General features: G+C 52.0%; 1 protein-coding gene across 3 annotated transcripts in view; it reads left to right on the top strand.

Moving 5' to 3' along the window:
• Window positions 1-25,937, top strand: part of LOC134352790 (meiotic recombination protein REC8 homolog) — a 188,157-nt gene that overhangs the window by 127,675 nt on the left and 34,545 nt on the right. For all 3 annotated transcript variants that reach the window (XM_063060259.1, XM_063060257.1, XM_063060258.1), the window contains exon 11: window positions 25,590-25,699. In XM_063060259.1, the coding sequence (XP_062916329.1) occupies window positions 25,590-25,699 (110 nt within the window). The remainder of the gene's footprint in view (window positions 1-25,589; window positions 25,700-25,937) is intronic.

The following is a 25,937-nucleotide window of genomic DNA, read 5'->3' as shown; positions in this document are numbered from 1 at the left end:
CCACAATCTCCCTACACCTCTCACACACTCTCCCTTCACCTCTCAAACACTCTCCCTACACCTCTCACACTCTCTCCCTGCACCTCTCACAGACTCTTTGTACACCTCTCTCACACACTGTCCCTACACCTCTCACACACTGTCCGTACACCTCTCCCGCAATCTCCCTACACCTGTCACACAATCTCCCTACATCTTTCACAAACTCTCCCTTCACCTCTCACACTCTCGCTACACCTCTCACACTCTCCCTACGTCTCTCACACTCTCCCTACACCTTTCACACAATCTCCCTACACCTCTCTCACAATCTCCCTACACCTCTCACACACTGTCCCTACACCTCTCACACACTCTCCGTACACCTCTCCCGCAATCTCTCTACACCTGTCACACAATCTCCCTACACCTCTCCCACAATTTCCCTACATCTTTCACAAACTCTCCCTTCACCTCTCACACTCTCCCTACACCTCTCACACTCTCCCTACACCTCTCACACACACTCTCCCTACACCTCTCACACTCTCTCCCTACGCCTCTCACACACTATCCGTACACCTCTCCCAGAATCTCACTACACCTCTCAGATACTCTCCCTACACCTCTCACACAATCTCCCTACACCTCTCTGACACTCTCCCTACATCTCTCACACATTCTCACTACCCCTCTCACACAATCTCCCTACACCTCCCCCACAATCTCCCTGCACCTTTCACAAACTCTCCCTTCACCTCTCACACACTCTCCCTACACCTCTCATACACTCTCCCTACACCTCTCACAAACTCTCCCTACACCTCTCACACACACTCTCCCTGCACCTCACACACTCTCTCTACACCTCTCACACACTCTCCCTACACCTCTCACACTCTCTCCCTACACCTCTCACACACTATCCCTACATCTCTCCCAGAATCTCCCTACACCTCTGAGATACTTCTCCCTGCATCTCTCACACATTCTCGCTACCCCTCTCACACACTCTCCCTACACCTCCCCCACAATCTCCCTGCACCTTTCACAAACTCTCCCTTCACCTCTCACACACTCTCCCTACACCTCTCATACACTCTCCCTACACCTCTCACAAACTCTCCCTACACCTCTCACACACACTCTCCCTGCACCTCACACACTCTCCCTACACCTCTCACACACTCTCCCTACTCCTCTCACACTCTCTCCCTACACCTCTCACACACTATCCCTACATCTCTCCCAGAATCTCCCTACACCTCTGAGATACTCTCCCTGCATCTCTCACACATTCTCGCTACCCCTCTCACACACTCTCCCTACATCTCTCTCATACACTCTGTACACCTCTCTCACACACTGTTGTACACCTCTCATACACACTCCGTACTCCTCTCCCACAATCTCCCTACACCTCTCACACAATCTCCCTACACCTCTCCTACAATCTCTCTATATCTCTCACACACTCTCGCTTCACCTCTCAAACACTCTCCCTACTCCTCTCACATTTTCCCTACACCTCTTCCACACTCTCCCTACACCTCTCTCACACACTCTCCCTACACTTCACACACTCTCCCTACACCTCTCACACACTTTCCCTACACCCCTCTCACACTCTCCCTACACCTCTGACACAATCTCCCTGCACCTCTCACGTGATCTCCCTACACCTCTTACACACTCTCCCTACTACCTCTCTCACACACTGTCCCTACGCCTCTCACACACTCTCCGTACTCCTCTCACACACTCTGCATACACCTCTGACACAATCTCCCTGCACCTCTCACGTGATCTCCCTACATCTCTTACACACTCTCCCTACTACCTCTCTCACACACTGTCCCTACGCCTCTCACACACTCTCCGTACTCCTCTCACACACTCTGCATACACCTCTCCCGCAATCTCCCTACACCTGTCACACAATCTCCCAAGACCTCTCTCACAGTCATCCTACCCCTCTCACACACTCTCCCTACACGTCTCACACACTCTCAGTACACCTCTCACACACTCTCTATACACCTCTCTCACACATTGTCCCTACACCTCTCACACACTCTCTGTACACCTCTCTCACACACTGTCCCTACACCGCTCACACATTCTCCCTACACCTCTCTCACACTCTCCCTACATCTCTCACACATTCTCGCTACCCCTCTCACAAACTGTCCCTACACCACTCACTCACTCTCCCTACACCTCACAAACTCTCCCTACACCTCTCACTGAATCCCCCTACACCTCTCTCTCACTCTCTCCCTACACCTCTCACACACTGTCCCTACAGCTCTCATACTCTCTCCCTACACCTCTCCCACAATCTCCCTACACCTCTCACACACTCTCCCTTCACCTCACACACACTCTCCCTACACCTCTCACACTCTCTCTGTACACCTCTCACAAACTCTCCCTACACCTCTCTCACACTCTCCCTACATCTCTCACACATTCTCGCTACCCCTCTCTCACAATCTCCCCACACCTCTGACACAATCTCCCTACACCTCTCACACACTCTCTGTACACCTCTCCCACAATTTCCCTACATCTTTCACAAACTCTCCCTTCACCTCTCACACTCTCCCTACATCTCTCACACTCTCCCTACACTTCTCACACACACTCTCCCTACACCCACACACTCTCCCTACACCCTCTCACACTCTCTCCCTACACCTCTCACACACTATCCGTACACCTCTCCCAGAATCTCACTACACCTCTCAGATACTCTCCCTATACCTCTCTCACACTCTCCCTACACCTCTCACACACTCTCCCTACACCTCTCACACTCTCTACCTGCACCTCTGCCACAGTCTCCTTACACCTCTCACGCAATCTCCCTACACCTCTCACACTCTCTCCGTACACCTCTCCACACTCTCCCTACACCTCTCACTCACTCTCCCTACACCTCACACACTCTCCCTACACCTCTCATACTCTCTCCCTACACCTCTCACACAATCTCCTTACCCTTCTCACACAATCTCCTTACCCCTCTCACACACTCTCTCTACTCCTCTCTCACAAACTCTCCCTACACGTCTCACACACTCTCTGTACACCTCTCTCACACACTGTCCCTACACCTCTCACACATTCTCGCTACTCCTCTCTCACACTCTCTCCCTACCCCTCTCTCACACTCTCCCTACCCTTCTCACGCTCTCTCCCTACACCTCTCACACACTCTCTGTGCACCTCTGTCACACACTGTCCCTACATCTCTCACACATTCTCCCGAAACCTCTCACAGATTCTCCCTACACCTCTCACACACACTCCCTACACCCCTCTCACACTCTCCCTTCACCTGTCCCACCCTCTCCCTACACCTCTCCCACAATCTCCTACAGCTCTCACACAATCTCCCTACACCTCTCACACAATCTCCCTGCACCTCTCTCACACTCTCCCTACTTCTCTCACACATTCTCGCTACCCCTCTCACACAATCTCCCTACTCCTTTCCCACAATCTCCCTGCACCTTTCACAAACTCTCCCTTCACCTCTCTCTCATACAATCTCCCTACTCCTCTCTCACACACTATCCCTACACCTCTCTCACACTCTCCCTACATCTCTCACAAACTCTCCCTACATCTTTCACACACTCCCGCTACCCCTCTCACACACTCTCTGCACACGTCTCTCACACACTCTCTGCACACGTCTCTCACACACTGTCCCTACACCTCTCATACACACTCCGTACTCCTCTCCCACAATCTCCCTACACTTCTCACACACTCTCCCTACACCTCTCCCACAATCTCCCTACACCTCTCACACTCTCTCCCTGCACCTCTCACAGACTCTTTGTACACCTCTCTCACACACTGTCCCTACACCTCTCACACACTGTCCGTACACCTCTCCCGCAATCTCCCTACACCTGTCACACAATCTCCCTACATCTTTCACAAACTCTCCCTTCACCTCTCACACTCTCGCTACACCTCTCACACTCTCCCTACGTCTCTCACACTCTCCCTACACCTTTCACACAATCTCCCTACACCTCTCTCACAATCTCCCTACACCTCTCACACACTGTCCCTACACCTCTCACACACTCTCCGTACACCTCTCCCGCAATCTCTCTACACCTGTCACACAATCTCCCTACACCTCTCCCACAATTTCCCTACATCTTTCACACACTCTCCCTTCACCTCTCACACTCTCCCTACACCTCTCACACTCTCCCTACACCTCTCACACACACTCTCCCTACACCTCTCACACTCTCTCCCTACGCCTCTCACACACTATCCGTACACCTCTCCCAGAATCTCACTACACCTCTCAGATACTCTCCCTACACCTCTCACACAATCTCCCTACACCTCTCTCACACTCTCCCTACATCTCTCACACATTCTCACTACCCCTCTCACACAATCTCCCTACACCTCCCCCACAATCTCCCTGCACCTTTCACAAACTCTCCCTTCACCTCTCACACACTCTCCCTACACCTCTCATACACTCTCCCTACACCTCTCACAAACTCTCCCTACACCTCTCACACACACTCTCCCTGCACCTCACACACTCTCTCTACACCTCTCACACACTCTCCCTACTCCTCTCACACTCTCTCCCTACACCTCTCACACACTATCCCTACATCTCTCCCAGAATCTCCCTACACCTCTGAGATACTCTCCCTGCATCTCTCACACATTCTCGCTACCCCTCTCACACACTCTCCCTACACCTCCCCCACAATCTCCCTGCACCTTTCACAAACTCTCCCTTCACCTCTCACACACTCTCCCTACACCTCTCATACACTCTCCCTACACCTCTCACAAACTCTCCCTACACCTCTCACACACACTCTCCCTGCACCTCACACACTCTCCCTACACCTCTCACACACTCTCCCTACTCCTCTCACACTCTCTCCCTACACCTCTCACACACTATCCCTACATCTCTCCCAGATTCTCCCTACACCTCTGAGATACTCTCCCTGCATCTCTCACACATTCTCGCTACCCCCTCACACACTCTCCCTACATCTCTCTCATACACTCTGTACACCTCTCTCACACACTGTTGTACACCTCTCATACACACTCCGTACTCCTCTCCCACAATCTCCCTACACCTCTCACACAATCTCCCTACACCTCTCCTACAATCTCTCTATATCTCTCACACACTCTCGCTTCACCTCTCAAACACTCTCCCTACTCCTCTCACATTTTCCCTACACCTCTTCCACACTCTCCCTACACCTCTCTCACACACTCTCCCTACACTTCACACACTCTCCCTACACCTCTCACACACTTTCCCTACACCCCTCTCACACTCTCCCTACACCTCTGACACAATCTCCCTGCACCTCTCACGTGATCTCCCTACACCTCTTACACACTCTCCCTACTACCTCTCTCACACACTGTCCCTACGCCTCTCACACACTCTCCGTACTCCTCTCACACACTCTGCATACACCTCTCCCGCAATCTCCCTACACCTGTCACACAATCTCCCAAGACCTCTCTCACAGTCATCCTACCCCTCTCACACACTCTCCCTACACGTCTCACACACTCTCAGTACACCTCTCACACACTCTCTATACACCTCTCTCACACATTGTCCCTACACCTCTCACACACTCTCTGTACACCTCTCTCACACACTGTCCCTACACCGCTCACACATTCTCCCTACACCTCTCTCACACTCTCCCTACATCTCTCACACATTCTCGCTACCCCTCTCACAAACTGTCCCTACACCACTCACTCACTCTCCCTACACCTCACAAACTCTCCCTACACCTCTCACTGAATCCCCCTACACCTCTCTCTCACTCTCTCCCTACACCTCTCACACACTGTCCCTACAGCTCTCATACTCTCTCCCTACACCTCTCCCACAATCTCCCTACACCTCTCACACACTCTCCCTTCACCTCACACACACTCTCCCTACACCTCTCACACTCTCTCTGTACACCTCTCACAAACTCTCCCTACACATCTCACACACTCTCTGTACACCTCTCTCACACATTGTCCCTACACCTCTCACACACTGTCCGTACACCTCTCCCGCAATCTCCCTACACCTATCACACACTCTCCCTACACCTATCACACAATCTCCCTACACCTCTCACACACTGTCCGTACACCTCTCCCGCAATCTCCCTACACCTATCACACACTCTCCCTACACCTATCACACAATCTCCCTACACCTCTCACACACTGTCCGTACACCTCTCCCGCAATCTCCCTACACCTATCACACACTCTCCCTACACCTATCACACAATCTCCCTACACCTCTCACACAATCTCCCTACACCTCTCACACACTGTCCGTACACCTCTCCCGCAATCTCCCTACACCTATCACACAATCTCCCTACACCTCTCACACAATCTCCCTACTCCTCTCCCACAATTTCCCTACACCTCTCACACACTCTCCCTACACCTCTCACACACTCTCCCTACACCTCTCACACACTCTCCCTACATCTCTCACACACTCTCCCAACATCTCTCACACACTCTCCCTACACCTCTCACACACTCACCCTACACCTCTCACACACTATCCCTACACCTCTCTCACACACTATCCCTACACCTCTCTCACACTCTCCCTACATCTCTCACACACTCTCCCTACATCTCTCACACACTCTCGCTACCCCTCTCACACAGTCTCCGTGCATCTCTGTCACACTCTCTCCCTACAGCTCTCACACACTCTCTGCACACGTCTCTCACACACTGTCCCTACACCTCTCATACACACTCCGTACTCCTCTCCCACAATCTCCCTACACTTCTCACACAATCTCCCTATACCTCTCCCACAATCTCCCTGTACCTCTCACGCACTCCCACTTCACCTCTCACACACTCTCCCTACTCCTCTCACACTCTCCCTACACCTCTCCCACAATCTCCCTACACCTCTCACACACTCTCCTACTTCTCTCAGACTCTCTCCCTGCACCTCTCACAGACTCTTTGTACACCTCTCTCACACACTGTCCCTACACCTCTCACACACTGTCCGTACACCTCTCCCGCAATCTCCCTACACCTGTCACACAATCTCCCTACACCTCTCCCACAATCTCCCTACACCTCTCACACACTCTCCCTTCACCTCTCACACACTCACCCTACAGCTCTCATACACTCTCCCTACACCTCTCACACACTCTCCCTGCACCTCTCACACACTCTCCCTGCACCTCTCACACACACTCTCCCTGCACCTCACACACTCTCCCTACACCTCTTTCACAATCTCTCGACATCTCTCACACATTCACCCTACACCTCTCACACACTCTCCGTACACCTCTCTCACTCTCTTCCTACCCCTCTCACACACTCTCCCTACACCTCTCTTAAACTTTCTCCATACACCTCTCACACACTTTCCCTACACCCCTCTCACACTCTCCCTACACCTCTGACACAATCTCCCTGCACCTCTCACGTGATCTCCCTACACCTGTTACACACTCTCCCTACTACCTCTCTCACACACTGTCCCTACGCCTCTCACACACTCTCCGTACTCCTCTCACACACTCTGCATACACCTCTCCCGCAATCTCCCTACACCTGTCACACAATCTCCCAAGACCTCTCTCACAGTCATCCTACCCCTCTCACACACTCTCCCTACACGTCTCACACACTCTCAGTACACCTCTCACACACTCTCTATACACCTCTCTCACACATTGTCCCTACACCTCTCACACACTCTCTGTACACCTCTCTCACACACTGTCCCTACACCGCTCACACATTCTCCCTACACCTCTCTCACACTCTCCCTACATCTCTCACACATTCTCGCTACCCCTCTCACAAACTGTCCCTACACCACTCACTCACTCTCCCTACACCTCACAAACTCTCCCTACACCTCTCACTGAATCCCCCTACACCTCTCTCTCACTCTCTCCCTACACCTCTCACACACTGTCCCTACAGCTCTCATACTCTCTCCCTACACCTCTCCCACAATCTCCCTACACCTCTCACACACTCTCCCTTCACCTCACACACACTCTCCCTACACCTCTCACACTCTCTCTGTACACCTCTCACAAACTCTCCCTACACATCTCACACACTCTCTGTACACCTCTCTCACACATTGTCCCTACACCTCTCACACACTGTCCGTACACCTCTCCCGCAATCTCCCTACACCTATCACACACTCTCCCTACACCTATCACACAATCTCCCTACACCTCTCACACACTCTCCCTACACCTCTCACACAATCTCCCTACACCTATCACACACTCTCCCTACACCTCTCACACAATCTCCCTACACCTCTCACACACTGTCCGTACACCTCTCCCGCAATCTCCCTACACCTATCACACACTCTCCCTACACCTATCACACAATCTCCCTACACCTCTCACACAATCTCCCTACACCTCTCACACACTGTCCGTACACCTCTCCCGCAATCTCCCTACACCTATCACACAATCTCCCTACACCTCTCACACAATCTCCCTACTCCTCTCCCACAATTTCCCTACACCTCTCACACACTCTCCCTACACCTCTCACACACTCTCCCTACACCTCTCACACACTCTCCCTACATCTCTCACACACTCTCCCAACATCTCTCACACACTCTCCCTACACCTCTCACACACTCACCCTACACCTCTCACACACTATCCCTACACCTCTCTCACACACTATCCCTACACCTCTCTCACACTCTCCCTACATCTCTCACACACTCTCCCTACATCTCTCACACACTCTCGCTACCCCTCTCACACAGTCTCCGTGCATCTCTGTCACACTCTCTCCCTACAGCTCTCACACACTCTCTGCACACGTCTCTCACACACTGTCCCTACACCTCTCATACACACTCCGTACTCCTCTCCCACAATCTCCCTACACTTCTCACACAATCTCCCTATACCTCTCCCACAATCTCCCTGTACCTCTCACGCACTCCCACTTCACCTCTCACACACTCTCCCTACTCCTCTCACACTCTCCCTACACCTCTCCCACAATCTCCCTACACCTCTCACACACTCTCCTACTTCTCTCAGACTCTCTCCCTGCACCTCTCACAGACTCTTTGTACACCTCTCTCACACACTGTCCCTACACCTCTCACACACTGTCCGTACACCTCTCCCGCAATCTCCCTACACCTGTCACACAATCTCCCTACACCTCTCCCACAATCTCCCTACACCTCTCACACACTCTCCCTTCACCTCTCACACACTCACCCTACAGCTCTCATACACTCTCCCTACACCTCTCACACACTCTCCCTGCACCTCTCACACACTCTCCCTGCACCTCTCACACACACTCTCCCTGCACCTCACACACTCTCCCTACACCTCTTTCACAATCTCTCGACATCTCTCACACATTCACCCTACACCTCTCACACACTCTCCGTACACCTCTCTCACTCTCTTCCTACCCCTCTCACACACTCTCCCTACACCTCTCTTAAACTTTCTCCATACACCTCTCACACACTTTCCCTACACCCCTCTCACACTCTCCCTACACCTCTGACACAATCTCCCTGCACCTCTCACGTGATCTCCCTACACCTCTTACACACTCTCCCTACTACCTCTCTCACACACTGTCCCTACGCCTCTCACACACTCTCCGTACTCCTCTCACACACTCTGCATACACCTCTCCCGCAATCTCCCTACACCTGTCACACAATCTCCCAAGACCTCTCTCACAGTCATCCTACCCCTCTCACACACTCTCCCTACACGTCTCACACACTCTCAGTACACCTCTCACACACTCTCTATACACCTCTCTCACACATTGTCCCTACACCTCTCACACACTCTCTGTACACCTCTCTCACACACTGTCCCTACACCGCTCACACATTCTCCCTACACCTCTCTCACACTCTCCCTACATCTCTCACACATTCTCGCTACCCCTCTCACAAACTGTCCCTACACCACTCACTCACTCTCCCTACACCTCACAAACTCTCCCTACACCTCTCACTGAATCCCCCTACACCTCTCTCTCACTCTCTCCCTACACCTCTCACACACTGTCCCTACAGCTCTCATACTCTCTCCCTACACCTCTCCCACAATCTCCCTACACCTCTCACACACTCTCCCTTCACCTCACACACACTCTCCCTACACCTCTCACACTCTCTCTGTACACCTCTCACAAACTCTCCCTACACATCTCACACACTCTCTGTACACCTCTCTCACACATTGTCCCTACACCTCTCACACACTGTCCGTACACCTCTCCCGCAATCTCCCTACACCTATCACACACTCTCCCTACACCTATCACACAATCTCCCTACACCTCTCACACACTGTCCGTACACCTCTCCCGCAATCTCCCTACACCTATCACACACTCTCCCTACACCTATCACACAATCTCCCTACACCTCTCACACACTGTCCGTACACCTCTCCCGCAATCTCCCTACACCTATCACACACTCTCCCTACACCTATCACACAATCTCCCTACACCTCTCACACAATCTCCCTACACCTCTCACACACTGTCCGTACACCTCTCCCGCAATCTCCCTACACCTATCACACAATCTCCCTACACCTCTCACACAATCTCCCTACTCCTCTCCCACAATTTCCCTACACCTCTCACACACTCTCCCTACACCTCTCACACACTCTCCCTACACCTCTCACACACTCTCCCTACATCTCTCACACACTCTCCCAACATCTCTCACACACTCTCCCTACACCTCTCACACACTCACCCTACACCTCTCACACACTATCCCTACACCTCTCTCACACACTATCCCTACACCTCTCTCACACTCTCCCTACATCTCTCACACACTCTCCCTACATCTCTCACACACTCTCGCTACCCCTCTCACACAGTCTCCGTGCATCTCTGTCACACTCTCTCCCTACAGCTCTCACACACTCTCTGCACACGTCTCTCACACACTGTCCCTACACCTCTCATACACACTCCGTACTCCTCTCCCACAATCTCCCTACACTTCTCACACAATCTCCCTATACCTCTCCCACAATCTCCCTGTACCTCTCACGCACTCCCACTTCACCTCTCACACACTCTCCCTACTCCTCTCACACTCTCCCTACACCTCTCCCACAATCTCCCTACACCTCTCACACACTCTCCTACTTCTCTCAGACTCTCTCCCTGCACCTCTCACAGACTCTTTGTACACCTCTCTCACACACTGTCCCTACACCTCTCACACACTGTCCGTACACCTCTCCCGCAATCTCCCTACACCTGTCACACAATCTCCCTACACCTCTCCCACAATCTCCCTACACCTCTCACACACTCTCCCTTCACCTCTCACACACTCACCCTACAGCTCTCATACACTCTCCCTACACCTCTCACACACTCTCCCTGCACCTCTCACACACTCTCCCTGCACCTCTCACACACACTCTCCCTGCACCTCACACACTCTCCCTACACCTCTTTCACAATCTCTCGACATCTCTCACACATTCACCCTACACCTCTCACACACTCTCCGTACACCTCTCTCACTCTCTTCCTACCCCTCTCACACACTCTCCCTACACCTCTCTTAAACTTTCTCCATACACCTCTCATACTCTCTCCCTACACCTCTCACACACTCTCCCTGCACCTCTCATGCACTCTCCCTGCACCTCTCACACACTCTCCCTGCACCTCACACACTCTCCCTACACCTCTCTCACACACTATCCCTACACCTCTCTCACAATCTCTCGACATCTCTCACACATTCACCCTACACCTCTCTCACACACTGTCCCTACACCTGTCACACACTCTCTCTGCACCTCTCACGCAATCTCCTTACACCTCTCTCACACACTCTCCCTACACCTCTCACACACTCTCCGTACACCTCTCTCACACTCTCTCCCTGCACCTCTCCACACTCTCCCTGCACCTCTGACACAATCTCCCTACAACTCTCTCACACTCTCCCTACATCTCTCACACACTCTCCCTACATCTCTCACACTCTCTCCCTACACCTCTTACACACTCACCCTACACCTCTCACACACTCACCCTACACCTCTCTCACACACTATCCCTACACCTCTCTCACACACTATCCCTACACCTCTCTCACACTCTCCCTACATCTCTCACACACTCTCCCTACATCTCTCACACACTCTCCCTACATCTCTCACACACTCTCGCTACCCCTCTCACACAGTCTCCGTGCATCTCTGTCACACTCTCTCCCTACACCTCTCACACACTCTCTGCACACGTCTCTCACACACTGTCCCTACACCTCTCATACACACTCCGTACTCCTCTCCCACAATCTCCCTATACCTCTCACACAATCTCCCTATACCTCTCACGCACTCCCACTTCACCTCTCACACACTCTCCCTACTCCTCTCACACTCTCCCTACACCTCTCACACCCTCTCCCTACTCCTCTCACACTCTCTCCCTACACTTCTCACAGACTCTTTGTACACCTCTCTCACACACTGTCCCTACTCCTCTCACACACTCTCCGTACACCTCTCTCACACTCTCCCTACTCCTCTCACACTGTCCCTACACTTCTTACACACTCTCCCTACACCTCTCACACAGTTCCTACACCTCTCTCACACTCTTCCTACCCCTCTCACACACTCTCCCTACTCCTCTCACACACTCTCTACACCTCTCACTCAATCTCTCTACACCTCTCATGCAAATTCCCTACACCTCTCCCACACTTTTCCTACACCCCTCTCACGTTCTCTCCCTACAGCTCTCACACACTGTCCCTACACCTCTGCCACAATCTCCCTACACCTCTCCCACACTCTCCCTACTCCTCTGCCACAATCTCCCTACACCTCTCACGCAATCTCCCTACACCTCGCACGGAATCTCCCTAAACCTCTCCACACTCTCCCTATACCTCTGACACAATCTCCCTACACCTCTCACACACTCTCTGTACACCTCTCACACACACTGTCCCTACACCTCTCACACACTCTCCGTACACCTGTCCCGCAATCTCCCTACACCTCTCACACACTCTCCCTACACCTCTCACACACTCTCCCTACATCTCTCACACACTCTCCCAACATCTCTCACACACTCTCCCTACACCTCTCACACACTCACCCTACACCTCTCACACACTATCCCTACACCTCTCTCACACACTATCCCTACACCTCTCTCACACTCTCCCTACATCTCTCACACACTCTCCCTACATCTCTCACACACTCTCGCTACCCCTCTCACACAGTCTCCGTGCATCTCTGTCACACTCTCTCCCTACAGCTCTCACACACTCTCTGCACACGTCTCTCACACACTGTCCCTACACCTCTCATACACACTCCGTACTCCTCTCCCACAATCTCCCTACACTTCTCACACAATCTCCCTATACCTCTCCCACAATCTCCCTGTACCTCTCACGCACTCCCACTTCACCTCTCACACACTCTCCCTACTCCTCTCACACTCTCCCTACACCTCTCCCACAATCTCCCTACACCTCTCACACACTCTCCTACTTCTCTCAGACTCTCTCCCTGCACCTCTCACAGACTCTTTGTACACCTCTCTCACACACTGTCCCTACACCTCTCACACACTGTCCGTACACCTCTCCCGCAATCTCCCTACACCTGTCACACAATCTCCCTACACCTCTCCCACAATCTCCCTACACCTCTCACACACTCTCCCTTCACCTCTCACACACTCACCCTACAGCTCTCATACACTCTCCCTACACCTCTCACACACTCTCCCTGCACCTCTCACACACTCTCCCTGCACCTCTCACACACACTCTCCCTGCACCTCACACACTCTCCCTACACCTCTTTCACAATCTCTCGACATCTCTCACACATTCACCCTACACCTCTCACACACTCTCCGTACACCTCTCTCACTCTCTTCCTACCCCTCTCACACACTCTCCCTACACCTCTCTTAAACTTTCTCCATACACCTCTCATACTCTCTCCCTACACCTCTCACACACTCTCCCTGCACCTCTCATGCACTCTCCCTGCACCTCTCACACACTCTCCCTGCACCTCACACACTCTCCCTACACCTCTCTCACACACTATCCCTACACCTCTTTCACAATCTCTCGACATCTCTCACACATTCACCCTACACCTCTCTCACACACTGTCCCTACACCTGTCACACACTCTCTCTGCACCTCTCACGCAATCTCCTTACACCTCTCTCACACACTCTCCCTACACCTCTCACACACTCTCCGTACACCTCTCTCACACTCTCTCCCTGCACCTCTCCACACTCTCCCTGCACCTCTGACACAATCTCCCTACAACTCTCTCACACTCTCCCTACATCTCTCACACACTCTCCCTACATCTCTCACACTCTCTCCCTACACCTCTTACACACTCACCCTACACCTCTCACACACTCACCCTACACCTCTCTCACACACTATCCCTACACCTCTCTCACACTCTCCCTACATCTTTCACACACTCTCCCTACATCTCTCACACACTCTCGCTACCCCTCTCACACAGTCTCCGTGCATCTCTGTCACACTCTCTCCCTACACCTCTCACACACTCTCTGCACACGTCTCTCACACACTGTCCCTACACCTCTCATACACACTCCGTACTCCTCTCCCACAATCTCCCTATACCTCTCACACAATCTCCCTATACCTCTCACGCACTCCCACTTCACCTCTCACACACTCTCCCTACTCCTCTCACACTCTCCCTACACCTCTCACACCCTCTCCCTACTCCTCTCACACTCTCTCCCTACACTTCTCACAGACTCTTTGTACACCTCTCTCACACACTGTTCCTACTCCTCTCACACACTCTCCGTACACCTCTCTCACACTCTCCCTACTCCTCTCACACTGTCCCTACACTTCTTACACACTCTCCCTACACCTCTCACACAGTTCCTACACCTCTCTCACACTCTTCCTACCCCTCTCACACACTCTCCCTACTCCTCTCACACACTCTCTACACCTCTCACTCAATCTCTCTACACCTCTCATGCAAATTCCCTACACCTCTCCCACACTTTTCCTACACCCCTCTCACGTTCTCTCCCTACAGCTCTCACACACTGTCCCTACACCTCTGCCACAATCTCCCTACACCTCTCCCACACTCTCCCTACTCCTCTGCCACAATCTCCCTACACCTCTCACGCAATCTCCCTACACCTCGCACGGAATCTCCCTAAACCTCTCCACACTCTCCCTACACCTCTGACACAATCTCCCTACACCTCTCACACACTCTCTGTACACCTCTCACACACACTGTCCCTACACCTCTCACACACTCTCCGTACACCTGTCCCGCAATCTCCCTACACCTGTCACACAATCTCCCTACACCTCTCCCACAATCTCCCTAAACCTCTCACACACTCTCCGTACACCTCTCACACACTCTCCCTACACCTCTCGCACGATCTGCCTACACCTCTCACAAACTCTCCCAACACCTCTCATACACTCTCCCTACACCTCTCACACACTCTTCCTACACCTCTCACACACTCTTCCTACACCTCTCACACACACTCTGCCTGCACTTCACACACTCTCCCTACACCTCTCACACTCTGTCCCTTCACCTCTCACTCAATCTCCCTACACCTCTCTCAGACACTCTCCCTGCACCTCTCACACACTCTCCCTTCACCTTTCACCCAATATCCCTACACCTCTCATACTCTCTCCCTACACCTCTCACACAATCTTCTTACCCCTCTCACACACTCTCTCTTCTCCTCTCTCACACACTCTCCCTGCACCTCTCACACATTCTCTGTACACCCCTCTCACACGCTCTCCCTTCACCTCACACACACTCTCCCTACACCTTTCACACAATCTCTCTACATCTCTCACACATTCACCCTGCACCTCTCCCACAATCTCCCTACACCTCTCACACACTCTCCCTTCACCTCACACACACTCTCCCTACACCTCTCACACAATCTTCCTACACCTCTCATGCAAATTCCCTACACCTCTCACTCAATCTCCCTACACCTCTCTCACACTCTCCCTACATCTCTCACACATTCTCGCTACCCCTCTCACACAATCTCCCTACTCCTCTCCCACAATCTCCCTGCACCTTTCACAAACTCTACCTTCATCTGTCACACACTCACCCTACACCTCTCACTCTCCCTACACCTCTCACACACTCTCCCTGCTCCTCTCACACACTCTCCCTGCACCTCTCACACACACTCTCCCTGCACTTCTCACACACACTCTCCCTGCACCTCACACACTCTCCCTACACCTCTCACACACACTATCCCTACACCTCTCTCACACACTATCCCTACATCTCTCACACACTCTCCCTACATCTCTCACACACTCTCCCTACATATTTCACACACTCTCGCTGCCCCTCTCACACACTCTCCGTGCATCTCTGTCACACTCTCTCCCTACACCTCTCACACACTCTCTGCACTCGTCTCTCACACACTGTCCCTACACCTCTCATACACACTCCGTACTCCTCTCCCACAATCTCCCTGCACCTCTCCCACAATCTCCCTATACCTCTGACGCACTCCCACTTCACCTCTCACACACTCTCCCTACACCTCTCACACACTCTCTCTACACCTCTCCCACAATCTCCCTACACCTCTCACACAATCTCCCTGCACCTCTCTCACACTCTCCTACTTCTCTCACACTCTCTCCCTGCACCTCTCACAGACTCTTTGTACACCTCTCTCACACACTGTCCCTACACCTCTCTCACACTCTCCCTACATCTCTCACACACTCTCCCTACATCTCTCACACACTCTCCCTACACCTCTCACACTCTCTCCCTACACCTCTCACACACTCACCCTACACCTCTCACACACTATCCCTACACCTCTCTCACACACTATCCCTACACCTCTCTCACACTCTCCCTACATCTCTCACACACTCTCCCTACATCTTTCACACACTCTCGCTACCCCTCTCACACAGTCTCCGTGCATCTCTGTCACACTCTCTCCCTACACCTCTCACGCACTCTCTGCACACGTCTCTCACACACTGTCCCTACACCTCTCATACACACTCCGTACTCCTCTCCCACAATCTCCCTGCACTTCTCACACAATCTCCCTACACCTCTCCCACAATCTCCCTATACCTCTCACGCACTCCCGCTTCACCTCTCACACACTCTCCCTACTCCTCTCACACTCTCCCTACTCCTCTCACACTCTCCCTACACCTCTCGCACACTCTCCCTACACCTCTCCCACAATCTCCCTACACCTCTCACACTCTCCTACTTCTCTCACACTCTCTCCCTACACCTCTCACAGACTCTTTGTACACCTCTCTCACACATTCTCGCTACCCCTCTCACACAATCTCCCTACACCTCTCCCACGATCTGCCTACACCTCTCACAAACTCTCCCAACACCTCTCATACACTCTCCCTACACCTCTCACACTCTGTCCCTACACCTCTCACTCAATCTCCCTACACCTCTCTCAGACACTCTCCCTGCACCTCTCACACACTCTCCCTTCACCTCTCATTCAATCCCCCTACACCTCTCTCACAAAATCTCCCGACACCTCTCTCACACACTCTCCCTACAGCTCTCACACACTCTCCCTACACCTCTGCCACAATCTCCCTACACCTCTCACACACTCTCCCTGCACCTCTCACACACTCTCCCTGCACCTCTCACACATTCTCTGTACACCCCTCTCACACGCTCTCCCTTCACCTCACACACACTCTCCCTACACCTCTCACACAATCTCTCTACATCTCTCACACACTCTCCCTACACCTCTCCCGCAATCTCCCTACACCTGTCACACAATCTCCCTACACCTCTCCCACAATCTCCCTACACCTCTCACACACTCTCCCTTCACCTCTAACACACTCTCCCTTCACCTCGCACACACTCTCCCTGCACCTCTCACACAATCTCCCTACACCTCTCTCACACTCTCCCTACACCTCTCACACATTCTCGCTACCCCTCTCACACAATCTCCCTAATCCTCTCCCACAATCTCCCTGCACCTTTCACAAACTCTCCCTGCATCTGTCAGACACTCACCCTACAGCTCTCACACACTCTCCCTGCACCTCTCACACACACTCTCCCTGCATCTCACACACTCTCCGTACACCTCTCTCACACACTATCCCTACACCTCTCTCACACACTCTCCCTACATCTCTCACACATTTTCCCTACACCTCTCACACACTCACCCTACACCTCTCATACAATCTCCCTACACCTCTCTCACACTCTCCCTACATCTCTCACACACTCTCCCTACATCTCTCACACACTCTCGCTACCCCTCTCACACACTCTCCGTGCATCTCTGTCACACTCTCTCCCTACACCTCTCACACACTCTCTGCACACGTCTCTCACACACTGTCCCTACACCTCTCATACACACTCCGTACTCCTCTCCCACAATCTCCCTGCACTTCTCACACAATCTCCCTACACCTCTCCCACAATCTCCCTATACCTCTCACGCACTCCCGCTTCACCTCTCACACACTCTCCCTACTCCTCTCACACTCTCCCTACACCTCTCAAACCCTCTCCCTACACCTCTCACACAATCTTCCTGCACCTCTCTCACACTCTCCTACTTCTCTCACACTCTCTCCCTACACCTCTCACAGACTCTTTGTACACCTCTCTCACACACTGTCCCTACACCTCTCACACACTCTCCGTACACCTCTCTCACACTCTCCCTACTCCTCTCACACTCTCCCTACACTTCTTACACACTCTCCCTACACCTCTCACACACTCTCCCTACACCTCTCAAACACTCTCCCTACTCCTCTCACACTCTCCCTACCCCTCTCACACAGTTCCTACACCTCTCTCACACTCTTCCTACCTCTCTCACACACTCTCCCTACACACTCTCACACTCTCTCCCTACAGCTCTCACACACTCTCCCTACACCTCTCACACACTGTCCCTACACCTCTCACACACTCTCCGTACACCTCTCCCGCAATCTCCCTACACCTGTCACACAATCTCCCTACACCTCTCCCACAATCTCCCTGCACCTCTCACACACTCTCCCTACACCTGTCACACAATCTCCCCACACCTCTCACTCAATTCTCCTACACCTCTCTCACTCACTCTCCCAACACCTCACACACTCTCCCTACCCCTCTCACACACTCTCTCTACTCCTCTCTCACACACTCTCCCTCTAGCTCTCACACACTCTCCCAACACCTCTGCCACAATCTCCCTACACCTCTCACGCAATCTCCCTACACCTCACAGGCAATCTCCCTCCAACTCTCCACACTCTCCCTACACCTCTCTCACACTCTCTCCCTACACCTCTCACACACTCTCTGTACACCTCTCTCACACACTGTCCCTACACCTCTCACACACTGTCTCTACTCCTCTCTCACACTCTCTCCCTACCCCTCTCTCACACTCTCCCTACCCTTCTCACGCTCTCTCCCTACACCTCTCACACACTCTCTGTGCACCTCTGTCACACACTGTCCCTACATCTCTCACACATTCTCCCTAAACCTCTCACAGATTCTCCCTACACCTCTCACACACACTCCCTACACCCCTCTCACAGTCTCCCTTCACCTGTCCCACCCTCTCCCTACACCTCTCCCACAATCTCCTACACCTCTCTCACAGTCTCTCCCTACACCTCTGCCACAGTCTCCCGACACCTCTCACACACTGTCCCTACACCTCTCCCACACTCTCCGTACATCTCTCACACATTCTCGCTACTCCTCTCACACACTCTCCCTACACCTCTCTCACACTCTCCCTACATCTCTCACACATTCTCGCTACTCCTCTCACACACTCTCCCTACATCTCTCTCACACTCTCTCCCTACACCTCTCACACACTCTCTGTACACCTCTCTCACACTCTCCCTACATCTCTCACACATTCTCGCTACTCCTCTCACACACTCTCTCTACTCCTCTCTCACACTCTCTCCCTACCCCTCTCTCACACTCTCCCTACCCTTCTTACGCTCTCTCCCTACACCTCTCACACACTCTCTGTGCACCTCTGTCACACACTGTCCCTACATCTCTCACACATTCTCCCTAAACCTCTCACAGATTCTCCCTACACGTCTCACACACACTCCGTACACCCCTCTCACAGTCTCCCTTCATCTGTCCCACCCTCTCCCTACACCTCTCCCACAATCTCCTACACCTCTCACACACTCTCCCTACACCTCTCACACATTCTCTGTACACCCCTCTCACACACTGTCCCTACACCTCTCACACACTCTCTCTGCACCTCACACACACTCTCCCTACTCCTCTCACACACTCTCTGTACACCTCTCTCACACACTGTCCCTACACCTCTCACACACTCTCCGTACACCTCTCTCACACTCTCCGTACACCTCTCCCGCAATCTCCCTACACCTGTCACACAATCTCCCTACACCTCTCCCACAATCTCCCTACACCTCTCACACACTCTCCGTACACCTCTCCCGCAATCTCCCTACACCTGTCACACAATCTCCCTACACCTCTCCCACAATCTCCCTGCACCTCTCACACACTCTCCCTACACCTCTCATACAATCTCCCTACACCTGTCACACAATTTCCCTACACCTCTCACTCAATTCTCCTACACCTCTCTCACACACTCTCCCTACACCTCTCACTCAATTCTCCTACACCTCTCTGCCACAATCTCCCTACACCTCTCACGCAATCTCCCTACACCTCTCACACTCTCTCCCTGCACCTCTCCACACTCTCCCTACACCTCTCCACACTCTCCCTACACCTCTGACACAATCTCCCTACACCTCTCACACTCTCCCTACACCTCTCACACACTGTCCCTACACCTCTCTCACACACTGTCCCTACACCTCTCACACATTCTCCCTACACCTCTCTCACACTCTCTCCCTACCCCTCTCTCACACTCGCCCTACCCTTCTCACGCTCTCTCCCTACACCTCTCACACACTCTCTGTGCACCTCTGTCACACACTGTCCCTACATCTCTCACACATTCTCCCTAAACCTCTCACAGATTCTCCCTACACCTCTCACACACTCTCCCTACACCCCTCTCACAGTCTCCCTTCACCTGTCCCACCCTCTCCCTACACTTCTCCCACAATCTCCTACAGCTCTCACACACTCTCCCTACACCTCTGCCACAGTCTCCCGACACCTCTCACACACTCTCCCTACAGCTCTCACACATTCTCTGTACACCCCTCTCACACACTGTCCCTACACCTCTCACACTCTCCGTACATCTCTCACACATTCTCGCTACTCCTCTCACACACTCTCTGTACACCTCTCTCACACACTTTCCCTACCCCTCTCACACACTCTCTCTACTCCTCTCTCACACTCTCTCCCTACCCCTCTCTCACACTCTCCCTACCCTTCTCACGCTCTCTCCCTACACCTCTCACACACTCTCTGTGCACCCCTGTCACACACTGTCCCTACATCTCTCACACATTCTCCCTAAACCTCTCACAGATTCTCCCTACACGTCTCACACACACTCCCTACACCTCTCACGCAATCTCCCTACACCTCTCACAGTCTCTCCCTACACCTCTCACACACTCTCTGTACACCTCTCTCAAACTCTCCCTACACGTCTCACACACTCTTAGTACACCTCTCTCACACATTGTCCCTACACCTCTCACACACTCTCCGTACACCTCTCTCACACATTGTCCCGACACCTCTCACACACTCTCAGTACACCTCTCTCACACTCTCTCCCTACAGCTCTCACACACTGTCCCTACACCTCTGCCACAATCTCCCTACACCTCTCACGCAATCTCCCTACACCTCTCAGGCAATCTCCCTACACCTCTCACACTCTCTCCCTGCACCTCTCCACACTCTCCCTACACCTCTCCACACTCTCCCTACACCTCTCCACACTCTCCCTACACCTCTCCACACTCTCCCTACACCTCTCCACACTCTCCCTACACCTCTGACACAATCTCCCTACACCTCTCACGCAATCTCCCTACACCTCTCAGGCAATCTCCCTACACCTCTCACACTCTCTCCCTGCACCTCTCCACACTCTCCCTACTCCTCTCACACACTCTCTGTACACCTCTCTCACACACTGTCCCTACACCTCTCACACATTCTCGCTACCCCTCTCACACACTCTCCCTACATCTCTCTCACACTCTCTCCCTACACCTCTCACACACTCTCTCTACTCCTCTCTCACACTCTCTCCCTACCCCTCTCTCACACTCACCCTACCCTTCTCACGCTCTCTCCCTACACCTCTCACACACTCTCTGTGCACCTCTGTCACACACTGTCCCTACATCTCTCACACATTCTCCCTAAACCTCTCACAGATTCTCCCTACACCTCTCACACACACTCCCTACACCCCTCTCACACTCTCCCTACACCTGTCCCACCCTCTCCCTACACCTCTCACACAATCTCCCTACACCTCTCTCACACTCTCTCCCTTCTCCCTCTCCACACACGTACTCTCACTCACTGCGTCTCCCTCCCTCTTTGTCCCCATACCCCGTTTGTTGCCGTCTACTCCTGCCTCTTCCCCATTTTCAAGTTCCCTGTTCCTTCTTTCTCAGCCCTTCCCACCTTTTTCAGTCCTTCCCTCCCTCTCTTTGTACCCCCCTTCCCTGTGCATTAACCCACTCACTCATGCTCTCACACTCTCCATTGTCTGCATTTTCCCTTCCCCCCATCCCTCTCTTTGGAATTACTTTTTCCACCTTTCTCTCTCTCAATCCCCATCTCTAAAAGATCTTCTTTAAACCTGTTAGACCACAGAACAGGACAGCATCTGAACAGGCCCTTTGGCCCACAATATTATACCAACCAACTGAATTAGTAACAAAATGCCCTACCATAACTAATCCCTTCTGCCTCCATAATATCCATATCCTTCTATTTCCCTCACATTCATGGATCTATCTAAATATCACTGCCTCCACCATGACCCCAGGCAGTTCATTCTAGCTTCCCACCATTCTCTGTGTAAAAAAAAACTTGCACTCCCTCATCTCTCACCTTTAAATGCATGCCCTCTGGTATTAGACATTTCAACCCTGGGAAAAAGATACTCCCTGTCCTTATGCATCTCATAATCATATAATGTTCCTCCAGGTCTCCTCTCAGATTCTGATGCTCCAGAGAGAAAAAAAACAAGTTTGTCCAATCTCTTGTTCTAGCAGACAGGCAGCATCCTGTTAAACCTGTTCTGCACGTTCTCCAAAGCCTCAACATCCTTCCAATAATGGGGCAACCAGAACTCCAGATGCAATACTCCAATGTAGTCGAATGGGAGTTTTATAAAGCTGCAACATAACTTCCCGTTCTTCCCACATTGCTGTCAGTTTCCCCCAAATTCCATCCTCACCCACATACTTTGCGGGGGGAGTGTGGAATTCCCAGCGGCCAATTAAGCCACCAGTCCATGTTTTTCTGTGACAGGGGCTGGAACTGAAAGCTCATGGGAGGTCTACAAATGTGACTCAGTTACACCAGTTCTGTCTGGGGGAATGGAACAAAATTCCAGCAACTCACTGTGAGAAGCTTGTGGAAGGCCATCCAAAACGTTTGACCCAAGTTAAACAATTTAAAGGCAATGCTACCAAATACTAACGAAGTGTATGTAAACTTCTGACCCACTGGGAAAGTGATGAAAGAAATAAAAGCTGAAATAAATCAATCTCTCTACTGTTATTCTGACATTTCACATTCTTAAAATAAAGTAGTGATCCTAACTGACCTATGACAAGGAATGTTTTCTAGAATTAAATGTCAGGAATTGTGAAAAACTGAGTTTAAATGTATTTGGCTAAGGTGTATGCAGACATCCCACCCTGCAAAAACTCATTTCAGGGAGGTAGCACCATCAATTTGCAGGAGACTTCCGGGAGAGGTGGGATGTCTGCAATAGAGTAGCTCCTTAGCGGCCGGCCAGCTAGTTTAAATAATGTTAGCTCTGCTAATGAACGAATGACACCTGTTAAACTCACCTCAACACATCCCTTTTACAGTCTTAACCCACCATGGGCAATAGAAAAGTCACTGTTGCAAACAGTGCAGTGAGCAACACTGTCATTATTTTGACCCCTATGAGGCAGGGGTACACTTTAGTGTAGTCTGGGGTGACGTACGTTTTATATTTTTTTTTCGAACACTCTGCCATGGCGCGCGCGCTCTCTCTCTCTCTTTCTCTCTCTCTCTCTCTGTCTCTCTCTCTCTCTCTCTCTCTCTCTCTCTCTCTCTCTCTGTCTCTCTCTCTGTCTCTCTCTCTCTCTCTCTCTGTCTCTCTCTCGCTCTCTCTCTCTCTTTCTCTCTCTCTCTCTCTTTCTCTCTCTCTTTCTCTCTCTCTGTCTCTCTCTCTCTCTCTGTCTCTCTCTCTCTCTCTGTCTCTCTCTCTGTCTCTCTCTCTCTCTGTCTCTCTCTCTCTCTCTCTGTCTCTTGTGGTCGCTCATGCGCTGTCAAGCGCTCTCGCTTTCTCTCTCGCGCTCTCGCTGGCTTGCTTTCTCTCGCTCTCTCTTGCTTTCTCTCGCTCGCTTTCAAAAAATTGATTTCCGTGATATTGTATATAATTTGCGGGCATCAGGGAGCAACTATTCATATGCGGGAGACTCCCGGAACTTTCAGGAGAGGTGGGATGTCTGTGTATGTAAACTTTGACTTCAGCTGTATGTGCTTGTCCCAGATCAGGTCATCAGATAACACCCAGGAATTTAGAGCTGCTGTCTCTCCACCACCAATTTCTCAACCCCACCCCCCATGTAGATTGCTGCATGTTTGCCCTCCATCCCCCTCCTGAAGTTAACAATCAGATCTGCATTTGTACTGACGTTGAGTGAGAGGCTCTTGGTGAGGCCCCACTTAGTCGGGTGACTTATCTCACTTGGTAAGTTGATTCATCGCTGTCCGTGATCCACCCAATGCAATGGTTTCATTAGTGAATTTGTCACCCCCTGGTCTGGTAGTGCTTTAGAAACTTGTGGAATTGTTATAGAGCGGGAGGCCTTTTGGTCAATCAATCCAAGCCTGTTTCCCTGTGGTAGATGCCAGTTGTCTCATCCCTCCACTCTTTCTCAGCGGCCTCACGAGTTGCTCCCCCTCTTGAATTCAATCCCATTCCTCCCATTTGGGGGAAATTTACAGCAATGTGGGAAGAATGGAAAGTTGCAGCTTATAGAATGGAATGGGACTCTTGCACCTCCCCATGAGTAGTGAGTCCTGGTCCATAACCACTCTCATGTTGTGGAGACCCTCTGACCTTCCTGCCTTCTTTCCTTCACCCCACTCACCAACTTCTCCCCTTTACCCCACTCACCAACTTCTCCCCTTTCTGCCCAGGTGAAATTGCCCCAGAGAAAGAAATGGAGATACCAACTCCACCCACGCTGCCCCCCTTGCACAAAGAAGAGGAGTCTCCAAGGCGCCGAGAGCCCTTGCCCAGCCCAGAGGTAGGTTGGTGTTAGGGGGGGTGGTTGGAGATGAAGTGGGGGGGGGCAAACAGGGAAATAAATGTTTTGTCTCAAAGGCACAGGTGGAAGTCACTTTCTTGACTCAAATTCATCAGTCCTTCCTCAGCATCTCTGTCCCATGCCTATGTGCCTGACATCCCCACCCCAGTTCAGTCCCATTCTCTACCAGACAAGACATCCCATTATGGTAGGCAGCACGGGCTGGGAGGAGTCCCTG

This window comes from Mobula hypostoma, chromosome 10 (assembly GCF_963921235.1).
Source record: "Mobula hypostoma chromosome 10, sMobHyp1.1, whole genome shotgun sequence".
Lineage (NCBI taxonomy): Eukaryota > Metazoa > Chordata > Chondrichthyes > Myliobatiformes > Myliobatidae > Mobula > Mobula hypostoma.
The sequence above is the reverse complement of the archived record's forward strand: the minus strand, read 5'-3'. Positions and strand labels throughout refer to the sequence as shown.